General features: G+C 45.1%; 1 protein-coding gene across 1 annotated transcript in view; it reads left to right on the top strand.

The window, feature by feature from the left end:
• The window catches only part of PRPF6 (pre-mRNA processing factor 6), a 206468-nt gene that overhangs the window by 48374 nt on the left and 144940 nt on the right, over positions 1 to 13154 (top strand). Inside the window, exons 5-7 of the mRNA XM_078651660.1 lie at positions 4860 to 5036; positions 5133 to 5288; positions 9446 to 9540. Of these exons, the coding sequence (XP_078507786.1) occupies positions 4860 to 5036; positions 5133 to 5288; positions 9446 to 9540 (428 nt within the window). The remainder of the gene's footprint in view (positions 1 to 4859; positions 5037 to 5132; positions 5289 to 9445; positions 9541 to 13154) is intronic.

Raw genomic sequence — 13154 nt, 5'->3', positions numbered from 1 at the left:
CTCCAAATCGGGCTCGTCAAACGCCTCCCCCATTCATCAAAAGGCAATGTTATGACTTCCATCTTATCTGTGGCGGCTTGTCAGCCCACACTTGTTTCGCCAAGAGAGAACAAAGGTTTTTTTGAGTATGAGTGGTGTATTAGTAAATTGGTGTAGAAATTTTGAAAGGGCTGTCATTTTTACAGTTGTAACCCCCCCAGTCAGCTTCAGCCTGATTCTAATGTGGCATTTCAGCCATTCCACTGCGGGCCATAATGTAGTGTTGGCAAGAAATAAAATAAAGAACTACTATGGAAAAAATCAATTCTGTATCCCCCTGTATCACTACGCCTTAGTATTTGACCAAATCTTCCACCTATTTAACCAAGCACTCCAGTATAGTTTATTTTGTTGATTCCATCAGGGGACACAGATATGTGCTTTCTCCAGTTATTCGAGATTCGCTGAATTCTATCACGTCACTTATCAAGGAGGAGAAAATTATATATTTGGTCGTGGACAAACAAAAAATATTGTCTGCTCACCCTGAAACACAACCCCTTGTGGGTATGATGCTCCTCGAAATATCTAGCCAGAGGGTCCATGGCTAAACAAGAAGCATTGGTGACAGAGGGCATCTCTACCTAGTGTCTCTCCTAACAGGAAGCTGCTTCGATGTCAGTACCATCGACCCACTACTTGCCTTTGGATTGGAATGGAGCAGAGCAACTGTTTTCAGGCACTCTTCTCCGCAACCAAATTTACATTGTGTGGCCATATAAAAAGGCCATTCCAGGGAGTCAAAGGCCTTTCCTTCATAAAAAAAAATTTGCTGCTGCCTTTAACTTGCTTTTTAGGTGATGCAGGATCAGAAATGTTGTACTCAAGTTAACTGACGTACATCCATGTGGCACAAAGCCTGATTGGACCAGGGACACCTTGCCCTCCAACAGTAAAGACAAGCTGTTCTCTGTTACCTTCATCAGAATCTTATTATCAAGATTGAGTACTGTCAGTGGGCGATACAGTGCTCATTTAGTCGGGTCTATGCCGTGTTTCAGCAACACTATTATTGCCTCCTTTAGTGAAGAGGGTAACTCTTCCCCTCTGAGTGCCTCTGTATTTACTTCTAAAATCTGTGGATCAAGGATTTTCTTGTATGCCTTCTACAATTCGGTAGCTAGGCCACCTGATCCCAGCGCCTTCCCTCTCGCTAAGGTATCCGGGGCTACATAATCTCTTCCAGTAATTTTGGCTCTTTCAGTAACTGTCCGTGATAGTCGTCCAGCAATCGCATTCAAGGAGCTCTCAATATCAACCTGGGTTACCATCCACACTCTGGTATGTAAGTGTGTGTAATATTTTACAAATTATTCAGTAATCTCTTTACTGGTTATTAAGGGTTAGACACCCGCTCTCTCAATCTTCATTACATCTTTGACACCCACCCCGCTTTACCAAACAGTCCTATTGGCAGAACGTTTGCCTGATCCATATTGTCGAGCTCAAGCACATCTTCCTTTGTAAGTAACTTCTCTATCAGCCTGTTCCCTGTATCTGTGTAGAAATGTGTTCATCTTTGTTATGTGGTCTAATTCATCACTGAAGCCTTGCCTTCCAGCTCTTGTATTTCATGTTGTCATGACTAGTTATGTACGTATAACCTCAAAATGCCAGTATGCTTAGTAATTACCACCCCTCTTACATAGGATTTGAAAACTTCACATTGTGTGGCATATTTTGCTACTGAGCCTAGGTTCGGTAGAAATTGTTCTATAATCACATCACATAACTCGTCACGAAACAAAGTCTGGCAGTAAAGGCACAGGGAGTCTTCAGTTTGAATGACTCAATCCTAAACAAAGTACAGACATCAGTATTTTCACTAGGCAATGATCTAAAAGGCTGCAGGGCATGCAAGTGATTTCTGAAACCCAGAGTACTATCACCTGTTGTCAGGCATAAGTAATGAAGCAACAATGTGTAGTGAGGTGAGTAAGAAAAGGAGTAACCCCTCTCATCTCCATGATGCTGCTTCCACACATCGATCATGCTTGATAGATTCATAATGTCTTGAACCGCATCTACTGCTCAGGCATTATGATAGCCTCTGTAATGGGAGCTATCCAAGTTCGTACCTGATTAAAGTCCCCACACCATATTACTGCCTCAATTTCAGTATATCTAATCAATATCACTATGTTATCGAAGAACGTGGGTTCATCTGCTTGTTGGGTACATGTATTAATTAGCACTACCGAGTGTACCTGCCATTCAGGTCTTCTATTCTATCTTCTGGATAAGTCTAAGGTCCAGTGAGCTAGGCATTAAAATGCACACCTCTCTGAAGTAAGTACTACAAAAAGAGATGTATATTTGTTGACCCTATTGTCTAGAGTAAGCTGCCGGGCTTCTAGGGTTTTTCTTGTAAGCATGGTAATGTCCACCATATGCCTATTCAAGTATGCCAATACTCTTCTCCCATTTTGAGGAGCATGTATCCCAATATATTCCGTAATTGGAAAGGTGGTGTTTTACTTCTAGGGATCAAATGGTAGGAATTTTAATGTGTTATACCTGTGAAGTCCAGTCATAGTGTCAGCCATATAAACATCTGTTTATGACAATATGTTGGTTCTAGTTCAAATATCACAACTACCTTCCTCCCCCAACAGTAATCTCCCCTACTATCAGTGCGATCAATCCCATTACAAAATCGGAACCAATTTTCAAAACAGAACAAAGGTTATACATGCCAGAGGGGAGTGGTATGTCAGCCAAGACCTGCAATTTCTTAAAAGTGTTCCTGAGTGAACTGCTACCCAGCATTGTTCAAGTTAGTCCCACCCATTGCAAGAGAATATTGTCCGTTAAAGGGCTCTCATGCGGTGTGGGCAATTAAAGCTCTCTGACCTCATCTTCTTTCTGCATTGCGGGGAAGGGAGGTCTCTTGTTTTTTCAGATGTGACCACGGTCATTGTCGGCCCTGTGTACTCACCGATTCAGTGCAGAGCATATGAGCAATTGTGGCATCTGCAAAGCCATGAGTTTTTCCTTCAAGTTCTGCCTTTAGTCTGGCCGAGTAAAGCATTGCATATTTTATGCCTTTTTATCGTAGTATATACACTTCACCACCTGGAATTTCCGCATGGCTTTCTGAATGGCCATAGTAAAATCTGGGTATGTAGACAAAGTGGAGCCCTGATACTGGAATGGGCCCTTCTCTTTCGCCAGTCAGCACGGAATCACGGTCTCTGAAATTAAGCAGTCTTGCAACAAGTGTTCGAGGGAGTGCTCTAATCGGCCACCTGGGAACCAGCGATTGCTGCACCTGTTCCACCAGAAAAGGTTTTGAGAAACTGGACTGACCGAACCAGTCAGTTAATAAGTGCTCTGCAAAGGTAGCTGGTTGACCCATGTTTGTCTACTCCACAATGCTTATGATTTTTATATTATTCTGCTATGATCACGCTTCCAGATCTTAATTTTTGGCTGTGATGGAAGGGACCAACTATCTATTCCAGGTCATCGAAGTCTGATGCTCATCCCCATCCAGTCTGACGTTTTGGCGATCCAGCCTTGCAATTAGGTGATCACTTTTTGATGTCATTACATCTCTCTTGAGCTCTATGGAGCAAAGGCAGGCATTGAGCTGTAAGAGCAGTGTTCTTGTGTTGTTGGGTCAATACATCCAGCCAGACTGAGCCCTCCATTTCACCCATAGGTTCAGATGCTTTTATTGCAATTTTGAAGTTTTCTGTTGTTCAAAAACCTACTTGCTGTTTCTGGTTGTTTATCCCCATGCAATCACTTTGTTGGGGTTTATGATTTAAGAAAGTGTGTGAGTTCCTCGCTGCTATATGGCAGTTGTCAGGGCACTCCTTTGCACTACTCTTCACTGTGCAAGTCATGCATGATGGACACAACCACGACCAGCGATATGGCCAATTATCACCAATCAAAATGGTGATGTGGCGTCACCTATGCGTGCAATATGCATCTTTGTTATAAATGCCCAGGTCCTCATCAGTGGTACTACCATTCTATCAAACCATCCCTCTGCAAATTATTTATGCCAGGCAGTCCCCCCCCCATCCCCCCCGAGGCAATCCAATGACAATCCCAGCCGGTAATATCTCAGCTGTATTGGACTCCAAGGCTGGATATCACACTCTGCTTTAGGTGCTCATCCGGTCTGGACTGTTAATATTTATAGGGAGTAAATATGAGGCCCGAGGGAGGGGGGTGACACTCGCCATAATCCAAACCCCAGTGAGAAGCCTGGTGGTCCAGGGCCACAATCTTCCAGCAGGCCCCAGACCACCTTGTGCTGTTTACTGGAGTAGCCCCAGGGTTGCCACACAATGGGAACCAATATGTGTGTGCCATAAAAAGCAGGCCACACAGGATTGCCGGGGTAGGCACAAAGCCCTGGGTGGAGCCAGGGAACAGCCTGCCAAATAAGGTGATCAGGAGGCACGGTGACCTCGGGCTCACTGGCTACCCCTCTTGCAGACCCGCCTAGGAGGCTGCCTGTGCTGATAGGCCACTGTGGGCAGCTCTGCTCGTGGTCGTTCTTAATGTTTAGTTTGGGGCCCTCCTCCCCCGGGCTGCCAGCACTCTGTGCCTCCTTTCCTCCTTAAGTGTGTAGGAATTATTTCTTCAGTGCCGTGCCAGGTTGAAGTGTGATGGGCTTGACTGTGGAGCTTCTCTGTCATGCTGCCACCATGGATTCCACCATATCCCCTATGAATATTGTGTAATTGTACAATTTCACTTTTTAATCTAGTTCTCAACCATTTGCCATTGGGGAAATAGGAGGTTATTCATGTGGTTGGATATTCACTTTGCTTTTGTTCTGGTGCTGCTGTCCTTTGTAGAGGAAGCTGGCTGAGGTGACTGAAGAAGAGTGGATGAGTATCCCAGAGGTCGGCGATGCCAGGAATAAGCGACAGAGAAACCCACGTTATGAAAAACTCACACCCATACCGGACAGCTTCTTCGCGAAGGCCTTACAGACTGGAGAGAACCACACATCTGTAGACCCCCGACAATCGGTTAGTTTCAAAGGGTTGTGGTCCAAGGTACAGCAGATTTCAGGTGGCAGTGAGTGGTTGCTTAACCCCCTTTATTTGTCATTATTCTTTATTCAGCAATTTAGCGGGTTGAATAGCCCATTTCCAGGGGGCCTGAACTCGCCGTATCCTGGGGGAATGTCACCAGGCCTGATGACGCCCGGCACAGGTGAACTTGACATGCGGAAGATTGGGCAAGCCAGGAACACCCTCATGGATATGAGGCTGAGTCAGGTAAGAGAGTTCCTCCTCTTTTTTGCAGACTTGGTATCCAGTATATCAGATTCATTTTGTGTTTTAGACGGAGACTATGGGCTGCATGCACGTATGTTTCATTTTGCGATTTCCTAATAGCGAATGTTTACTATTCGCTATTAGGAAATCACAAACACCTATGTTCTAATTTGTCATTGACAAATTTAGTGATTCCTAATGGGGTCACAGATGACTTACCACATTAATATTCCTGAGGTAGATCGCAACCTGCGGCCCATTGGGAATATCTAAAAACACAGGTATGGTGGCCAGCTGGGGACATCAGACCACCATGTCTGTGGTTGCTTTTAAATAACACAACGGTAGGCAGTGGTCTGTGGGACCGCCTGCTCTTAAAAAACGTTTTCGCATGCATTCACAAAGGGGAAAGGTTTCCTGGGCACCCCTTCCCGTTTGTGAATGAGTTATCACCTACTTGAAGTAGGCGGTAAAATATGAAGGTTTTGCGACGGCATTTCGGTTGCAAAACATTCGTACATAGCACTGTTAGTCACTATTAGGAAGAAACGTCGTTAACACACCCCTGCCTAATACCAAATCACTAACCCATTTTGCGATTTGGTAATAGATTACTGAATCGCAAAATGGGTTTGGTACATAGGAAAATGCATTTCTTTTTGGTCGCAAATGGCCGATTCTGTGAGTTGGTCCGTGATAGAAATGCATCTTAAAGATATGACTTTCAAACTGAAGCTATGCCATGATAGGAATATACCTTAAAGGTGGGATTTTTGAGACATCTGGGTTTGATTACCGCTAACTGTTCAGGGTTGTGTTCTTTCACTTTTTGCGCATGTATAGCCACTCATGCAAATGCTATTGTTTAAAAGCAGACATGGTAGTGAACTGTATTGCACAAGTATTGTTGAGCACTTGAAGTTGATACTGCGGAAGAGGTGGGGTGCAGCGGCCAGGGCGACTGCCTCCGGATCCTGGGGCTCACGGTTCGATCCCCGTACCGGCGGCAGATCAGCCCAGCACCATGCGACTCTGGGCAATAGCTCGCTTAATGTTCCCGACGGCCCCCAGCACCAGGACACCTCTCCGGAGGTAGCTGTGCTCTCTACAAATACTGGAAATTTACTGCATATGAGAATGTAATGGTATATACTATTAAGGACCATTTCCAATATTGAAATGTTTGCTCTTGATGTTTCTACTGCTAAACCTGCCAATAAAGATCTATTGAAAACAAGCACTGGCATAGCCAATAGGGCTCCTTTGGAAAGTGTTATTAGTTTTGCTGAATATGAGGGCTCCATAAGTAATACGTTGCAAAGTGTCTTGTAAATGTAAATTAACTACCCAATTGTAGCAGATTACTGTTCTAGTGTAGTGTAGTTGAATGCCTGTTCAAGGGAGTTTGTGTTGTCTAGTCCACTTTTATGCATTAATAACCCTAAAAAAACCTTAGTCCGTTGGTGTAAATGAAGCAGTGCTGAGGCAGTTTGAGGCTGCGTCAGTGTGATGAGAAGCAAAGGCTGCAGTGTGCTGGTTTGCAGACGCAGCTAGAGACAAATTTTTTTTTTGGGGGGGGGGTCTTATTCTTCCAGCAATAGTCAGAGTGGAGATGCAAGGGTTCTAAGAAGGGATGAAAACACAATACAGCCTCCCTAACCAGTAAACGGTCTTTCAAAGACCTGTGAAGTACTAGGGTGCGACTGCAAGGAGACGGTCACCAGCTCGGAAAGCTGTCTCAGCCCGGGCTGACACACACGACTTTGGGCAGGGGGGTGAGGGGGGCTGGAGCCCTTTGAGCCCAATGGGCATTGCGTGCCTGCTGGTTTGTTGTGTGTCTGGTAAAGACTTCAAAGCACTTGAAGGTACAAGTGCTGAGACCTACCACATTCCTCGAAGGGAGATTCCCAAGGCATCCGTGCAAGTAAAATATGTGTAGTTGACACAAAATCACTTCAGCTTCTTTCCAAAATATTACAGGTTTACATGTAAGTGGCTGTACACAAAACAGACCTGGGCCCAGCAAATATTTGTCAGGCTCTTTTCAAACACAGCAGATAGTCGAGATTAAATTAATTGTAACACGTGCACCATGGCCTATCTTTGGTGAAGTAAAAAGACATTTTGATGTGGAGTTGAAAGCAGTTCACAATCTCTAAAGATGCTAAGCATTCACTTTGACTCAGACATGCCAGATGAGTAATTATATTCTATTTGTAAATCTGTGCACTTGTCACAACTGCTGTGAAGGTTCTATGACTTTTTTTCCTGCAGATTTATATAGAGCAAACTTGACCCAAAGGTATTGGAGCGCTTTACACGATTTATGGATTTTAATATTAAGGTCGTAAAACAGCGGACTCCATCTGTAGATGACGAGGAGGTTCATGCCCGCGAGCTCACCGGCCTGCCCCGCTCGACGAGACAGAATTCAATTGTCTCATACAAACACCCGGCGCACGCTCGCGAGAGATCCCGCAGATCTGCAAATCACGCTCAGCACTCTGCACTCTGGGCACAGGCGACTCCAGAACAGGTTACTTATTTGTACCAGGGCGGCATGAGCAAAATAAATAGTGTTGTAAATATGGTGCATCTTTATTCAATGAGCTTTCTTGCAAATGAGGGGGTTGAGAGCAATGGCAATGTATTTAGAATATTCATTGAGGCGGCGCAGCGCCTCCTTCTCTGCAGCTGCGAAAGGCGTCCGGGGCTGAGAGGGGTTCCTGTTGTGCTGTCTGTATACGAGCGTGAGCCCTGCACTGGTGTAGAGGTCGCCATGTTGCCGTCTGGAGGCAAGAGACTGCAGTATATCTGAGGGGAAGGGGCCCCGGAAATAAACCGAGGCAAGAGACTGCAGCATATCTGTGGAGGAGGGGCCCGGGAAATCAACCACCCAGCAATCAGGCGCTCTAAATCTCCTCATGTGATACTCGCCTCTGGGAGGGAGCAAGAAGAGCCGAAGCAGCATTAATTAAGGGGAGAAGGAAAGTAAAACAAAACAAACCCACGAGTGGTGCGCACGCTGCAAGGAATTTAAGTTATGTTGCAGGCAGTGTGGGGCCGCTGCTCGCTCCCGAGCTCCATAGGCCAGGGAGAGAGAAGGCGGGACATGCACCTGCCTTTGTCCAATTGCGTGCTGTTTTTCTTAGAAAGACGCACGCAAAGGCCAATAGCGCATGTTGTGGGGGAAAAAAGCACACACGTGTGGTCGGAGTTTAAAGTCCTAACTAGAAGCCTCGCAGTGTAGCGCATGTGTGCTGGGTCAGGCGAGACCTAAAAGGGGTGATTTTTCAAGCTGAATCTGTGATAGTTTTCACTAAGAAACCGGTTAGGCACTCAAATTGTGGACTTCCCCGTTGAGTATCTTGCTTTCAGGGTGAGGGAGTCTTCTTGGCTCACCTTGTTGTTGGAACTTTCATGTTATAAGAGTAATGAAACAACATTCTGAGGTTCCACCTTACCGAGGGAAATCCTATTTCTCCTGGTGTGTCTTTCATCTTGAGGGGATATGAGAGCAAAGAGCCTTGTATGAGTGCAGAACCTTGTGTGACATAACTGGCATTGGGAATGAGGGGTATCGGGGGATCTTGGTAACTTCAAGAAGTGAGGAGGACACCAGTTGATTTTTAGGTGTAGCCTGAGAGCACCATTATGAATGAAGGATGACTGTAGGGGGATCAGTAACCTCACACCTGATTTCCCTCGTTATTCCCTCATTTTCTCCCCCTTCCCCCGAGATCTTTGCTGTATTCAGCAAGCAGAGTCCTTTGATGAAAGACTCTTAATTCCTTGTAAATCCACAAGTCTAGTCATTTCAGTGGGCCCGGTAACTCATGTTAATAGCCCCATGGGAATTACAGGGCACACTTAACAAGACCCTTAATCTTTACACAAATCTGAAGTACTTTCCTAGATGCATGTGCTCCTCTGTCCTGAAAAAATAGCAAGTAATGTTCAGTACGTGCCCTAAGTTTCTCCCGCACTATGATTTTTATTGCGGAAGTCGGTTTGTTTTTCTGAGGATCTGGATACAGCTTACTCTGTGATCAAGTCTATTGGTTCCTCTCTGTGGCCAGCTGCTAATGAAATGAAAATGCTTCTAATGATTTGTGGTGTGTGGCATCCCACCCTATTCACGCATTGCTTTTTCACAGGTTTCGGATTCTGTGAGCGGCCAGACAGTGGTGGACCCAAAAGGGTATCTTACCGACTTAAATTCAATGATCCCGACACATGGAGGAGACATCAAGTAAGTGAAGCAATTGTGAGTTGATTAATAAATCACCGCAGAACAGTGCGGAGCTGTTACTGAATCCCAGTTTATTATAAATGATTAGGCCATTTAATTCCTACTTATTGGTTCTACGAGGCCAGTATCCAGGGGAAGAACATTGAATAGTCGTAAGCCTGCTTTAGTGGGCCAATAAGAATGTTATAATAATACACATTTTTTGTGAAGCCCTTCTTAAATTATTAAACCGATGTTGTAGCAGATGTTACCATTACCTAGTTTATGGTATTCATTTAACTAGCCTAAGAAGGGTGGAAAGCTGAGCAATGCAGTGATACAAAAATTCTGGGTTTGAATTACAATCAAAAATGTATGTTCAGCAGCAGACTTACACCTGTGAGTGTAGTCCATGCCACTCCACAAACTTTCCACTTTATAATATTAATAGCATGACTTGTAGTATCCTGGTCTTGCCACTTTGAGGTTCAGTTGTTTGACAAGGAGCAAACTCTTGTTGGTAGTATGCATGTGTTATGCTTCTCTAATGTTCTATGTGTGGTGGTGTTCTTGATAATACTCGAGATACACGTTGCTTGCAAAACCTATGCTAAAAAAATCCTGTTTTTTTTTTTTGCACTGACCAATGGCAACTTGACCCACTCCTCTTCAAAAGTTGCCATTTAATCAAATTTCACTGTGTTGCAAAAGACTATTTACAATGTATTTTGGTGTGATGTAAGTCGCGGGTGTCCCACTACCTTCTGAGGATCGACTTCCCACTAAGATTGTTAGGTCCACTGGCAACGATTCACACTTAGTTTTAATGTGTACATTAATTTCACATTGATGTCCTGAATATTTGGTATAGCTAATGCCCAAAGGGATTAACGATGGACACACTTGTTTACACTTGTGATTTGAAATTTGGTGAGATGGCAGTGGACAATGGGTATTTTTTGGATTAGAGGAGCATGGCATCCGGTATGTTTTGGATGGTGGGAGGAATAGGACATCAGAAATAGTATGAATTAGTGGTAAAAATGATGGAATGGGACACCAGTGTAAGTTCTGGATTGAGGAGAAGCAGTAGAAACCACAATTGCACTGTTTAGAAGGAATGGATGAGTAAAAAAGAGGGTGCGAGAATGTGGCAAGAGCATAGAGGATTGCGCTAAGCTGCAGTCCTAGCATATATGATGAACGGGAATTACTTGGTTGTTTCTGTCTTGTGATACACAACTATTATTCTTTTATTCCCCTTTATCTGAAATTTGCTCCTAAATTTCTGAATTGATGCTACCTTTATTGGTTGCTGAGTCCCTTGCCTTCCCTTGTGTATGGGGCATGTTGGTGACATTTGTGTACAATTTTTGCAGTAATATTTTTGGACATCCAGGGAATTCCGTGCAACAGCCCAGAGCAAATGAATTACCAGAGACTGAACATCTTGTGTGTTGCTGGTCTGCTCAGGGTGGGAGTAAAGTCTGGACTCTCAGAAGAAACCTTGCAGCCTTTACCTGTGAAGAGAAGCAGAACTGAACTGCCTCTGGATGGAGAAACACGATCTTAAACCTGGGAGAATCTTCACAGGACCCTGCTGACTGGAGATTCAGGACAAGTTGATAAACCAAAACTGCCCAGGGGTATGTGAATCCTGTAGCCCAGCCGGCCTAGTGATGCAAAGCTGAATAATCACCAGGTCGTGGAGTGTACAAAGACACTTTTTTCAAGTGAAATAATTAATCTTCACTGTATTTGGTGCCCTCCATATCTACAAAGTGAACTCTATCACTCCTTTCCTCAGTCCCAGATTGATTAGGACATCTCCGCACATCCCTACATTGTGCCCAGTCTCAGCTGGAGGAGGCAAAGCTAATTAGGAACATCTTGAAACCTCTCACTAGCCATTCATTTACAAGACATATCATCATTTCTAGTCACCGTGGATCCTTATCCACCAAGTCCATTTGACAGTTGAAATTGGTGGGGGAAGTCTTTGGGGTCTACTAGGTGCAGTCAGCTGGAGGATTATTTCAACCACAGCTGGTAACTTCCAAGATTCAAGCTTCTAAAGATAGGTAATCCTCTCAGGGACTTAATTGTTGGTACTGAATCGCTGTAGGACAGTATCACTTTTTTGACATGGCCACCCCTACTTTTTGCCTGGTAGCTCTGGGATTTGGACTGGAAGTGCACTGGGTTCCTGCTAACCAGGTCCCCAATGTCAGATCTCTTTCCCAAAAGTGTACAATTGTTTTCCCCAATTGGCAAAACCTTTAGCACCCACTAAGTCCCTAGTAAAGGGCACCCCTGGTGCCTAGGTCCTGAGATACTAAAGAGGGTGCATCAATTGTACCACACTGACGGACCCATCACCAAGCACATGCAAGGCTGCCATTGCAGGTTGTGTGACGTGGTGCAGACAAAAGTGAAAACACGACATGTCACTGTGCCATGTCGCCTAACATTGCATGCAATATTTGTAAGTCATCCCCACAGCAGTACTGACAGCCCTAAAGCAGGGTGTTGAATATTACATGTGAGGATATACCTGCATGAGAAGATATGCCCCTATACTGCTCAGTCCTATTACTGCTGCTACAAGTGACCAGGAACCAATTTTAAAACATTGGCTGGACACTGGTGAAAACGAGTTCCTCAGCTACTTGATGGCTTCACTGAAGATAGGGATGTTTGGTATCAAACATCTCTTATTGATTAAACCCACACAGAATTCAGTGATAGATTTGCCAATACATGCACCCAGGATCACCTTAGAGGTGCCCCCTGAAAACCTACCAGCCTCTGGTGTGCTCCCTGACTGGTTTCTGCCAGTCTGTCACCTGAGATACTGTTCTGACCTCCAAGGGTGAGAGCCTTTTGCTCTCCAGGGAGCCAGAATAAAAGCCTGTCCAGGAAGAGGGTGTCCCCCCCGCCTTCCACAAGATGACCTGCTGATTAGCCTTACTAGGCCGGCAAGCCTCAAAGAGCTGCCGCCTTTGAAATGCGAATCTGGCACTGCTCACAGGAGAGGAAGCTGCCCCCTTTGTCCAGAGCCGCCTTGGCACCTGGACAGGCAGTAAAATTAGCTAGTAAGGTAGGTGTGCCACCCTTAAGGTGGACTAAACTGAGATGGACACACATTTTCAGAAGTAGCCATCTTTGTGATGGCATAATTAGGAATTCTGGGACTGAGTTGTGCCCACTTCCCACCGGAAGTAGTCATATCAGGGGCGTAGTGACTCCAGGGGTCAGTTGCTCATTTGCTACTAACATACACTCCCCTAACGCCCCTCAATTCTGAATTTAGGGGACCACCTGGCACCAGAAGAGCAGAACCTGATGAACTAAGAAAAGAGAGGACACCGAAGCGCTGCAAAAGCAGTGGAGAGAAGAAGCTGCTGACCTGGTACCAACCCTGCTGGCCTCTCTGGATCCCTCGTTGAAAACTGCGCCAAAGTCCACTCGTCTTGCAGCTGTTGACTGCAGAAACCTGGGGGGACTGCCTACCTTCGAAAAAGACTCTACCTCCCATGCACATCAGACCTGTTCTGAAGAAACTTTAAAAGAGAAGACTCTGAGGTCACTGGAACGACCAAAACCCGACACCTGAAGCCACCACTGCTTCCGTC

This window comes from Lissotriton helveticus, chromosome 7, assembly GCF_964261635.1.
Source record: "Lissotriton helveticus chromosome 7, aLisHel1.1, whole genome shotgun sequence".
NCBI classification, from domain to species: Eukaryota; Metazoa; Chordata; class Amphibia; order Caudata; family Salamandridae; genus Lissotriton; species Lissotriton helveticus.
This window is presented reverse-complemented; position numbering and strand designations above follow the sequence as displayed.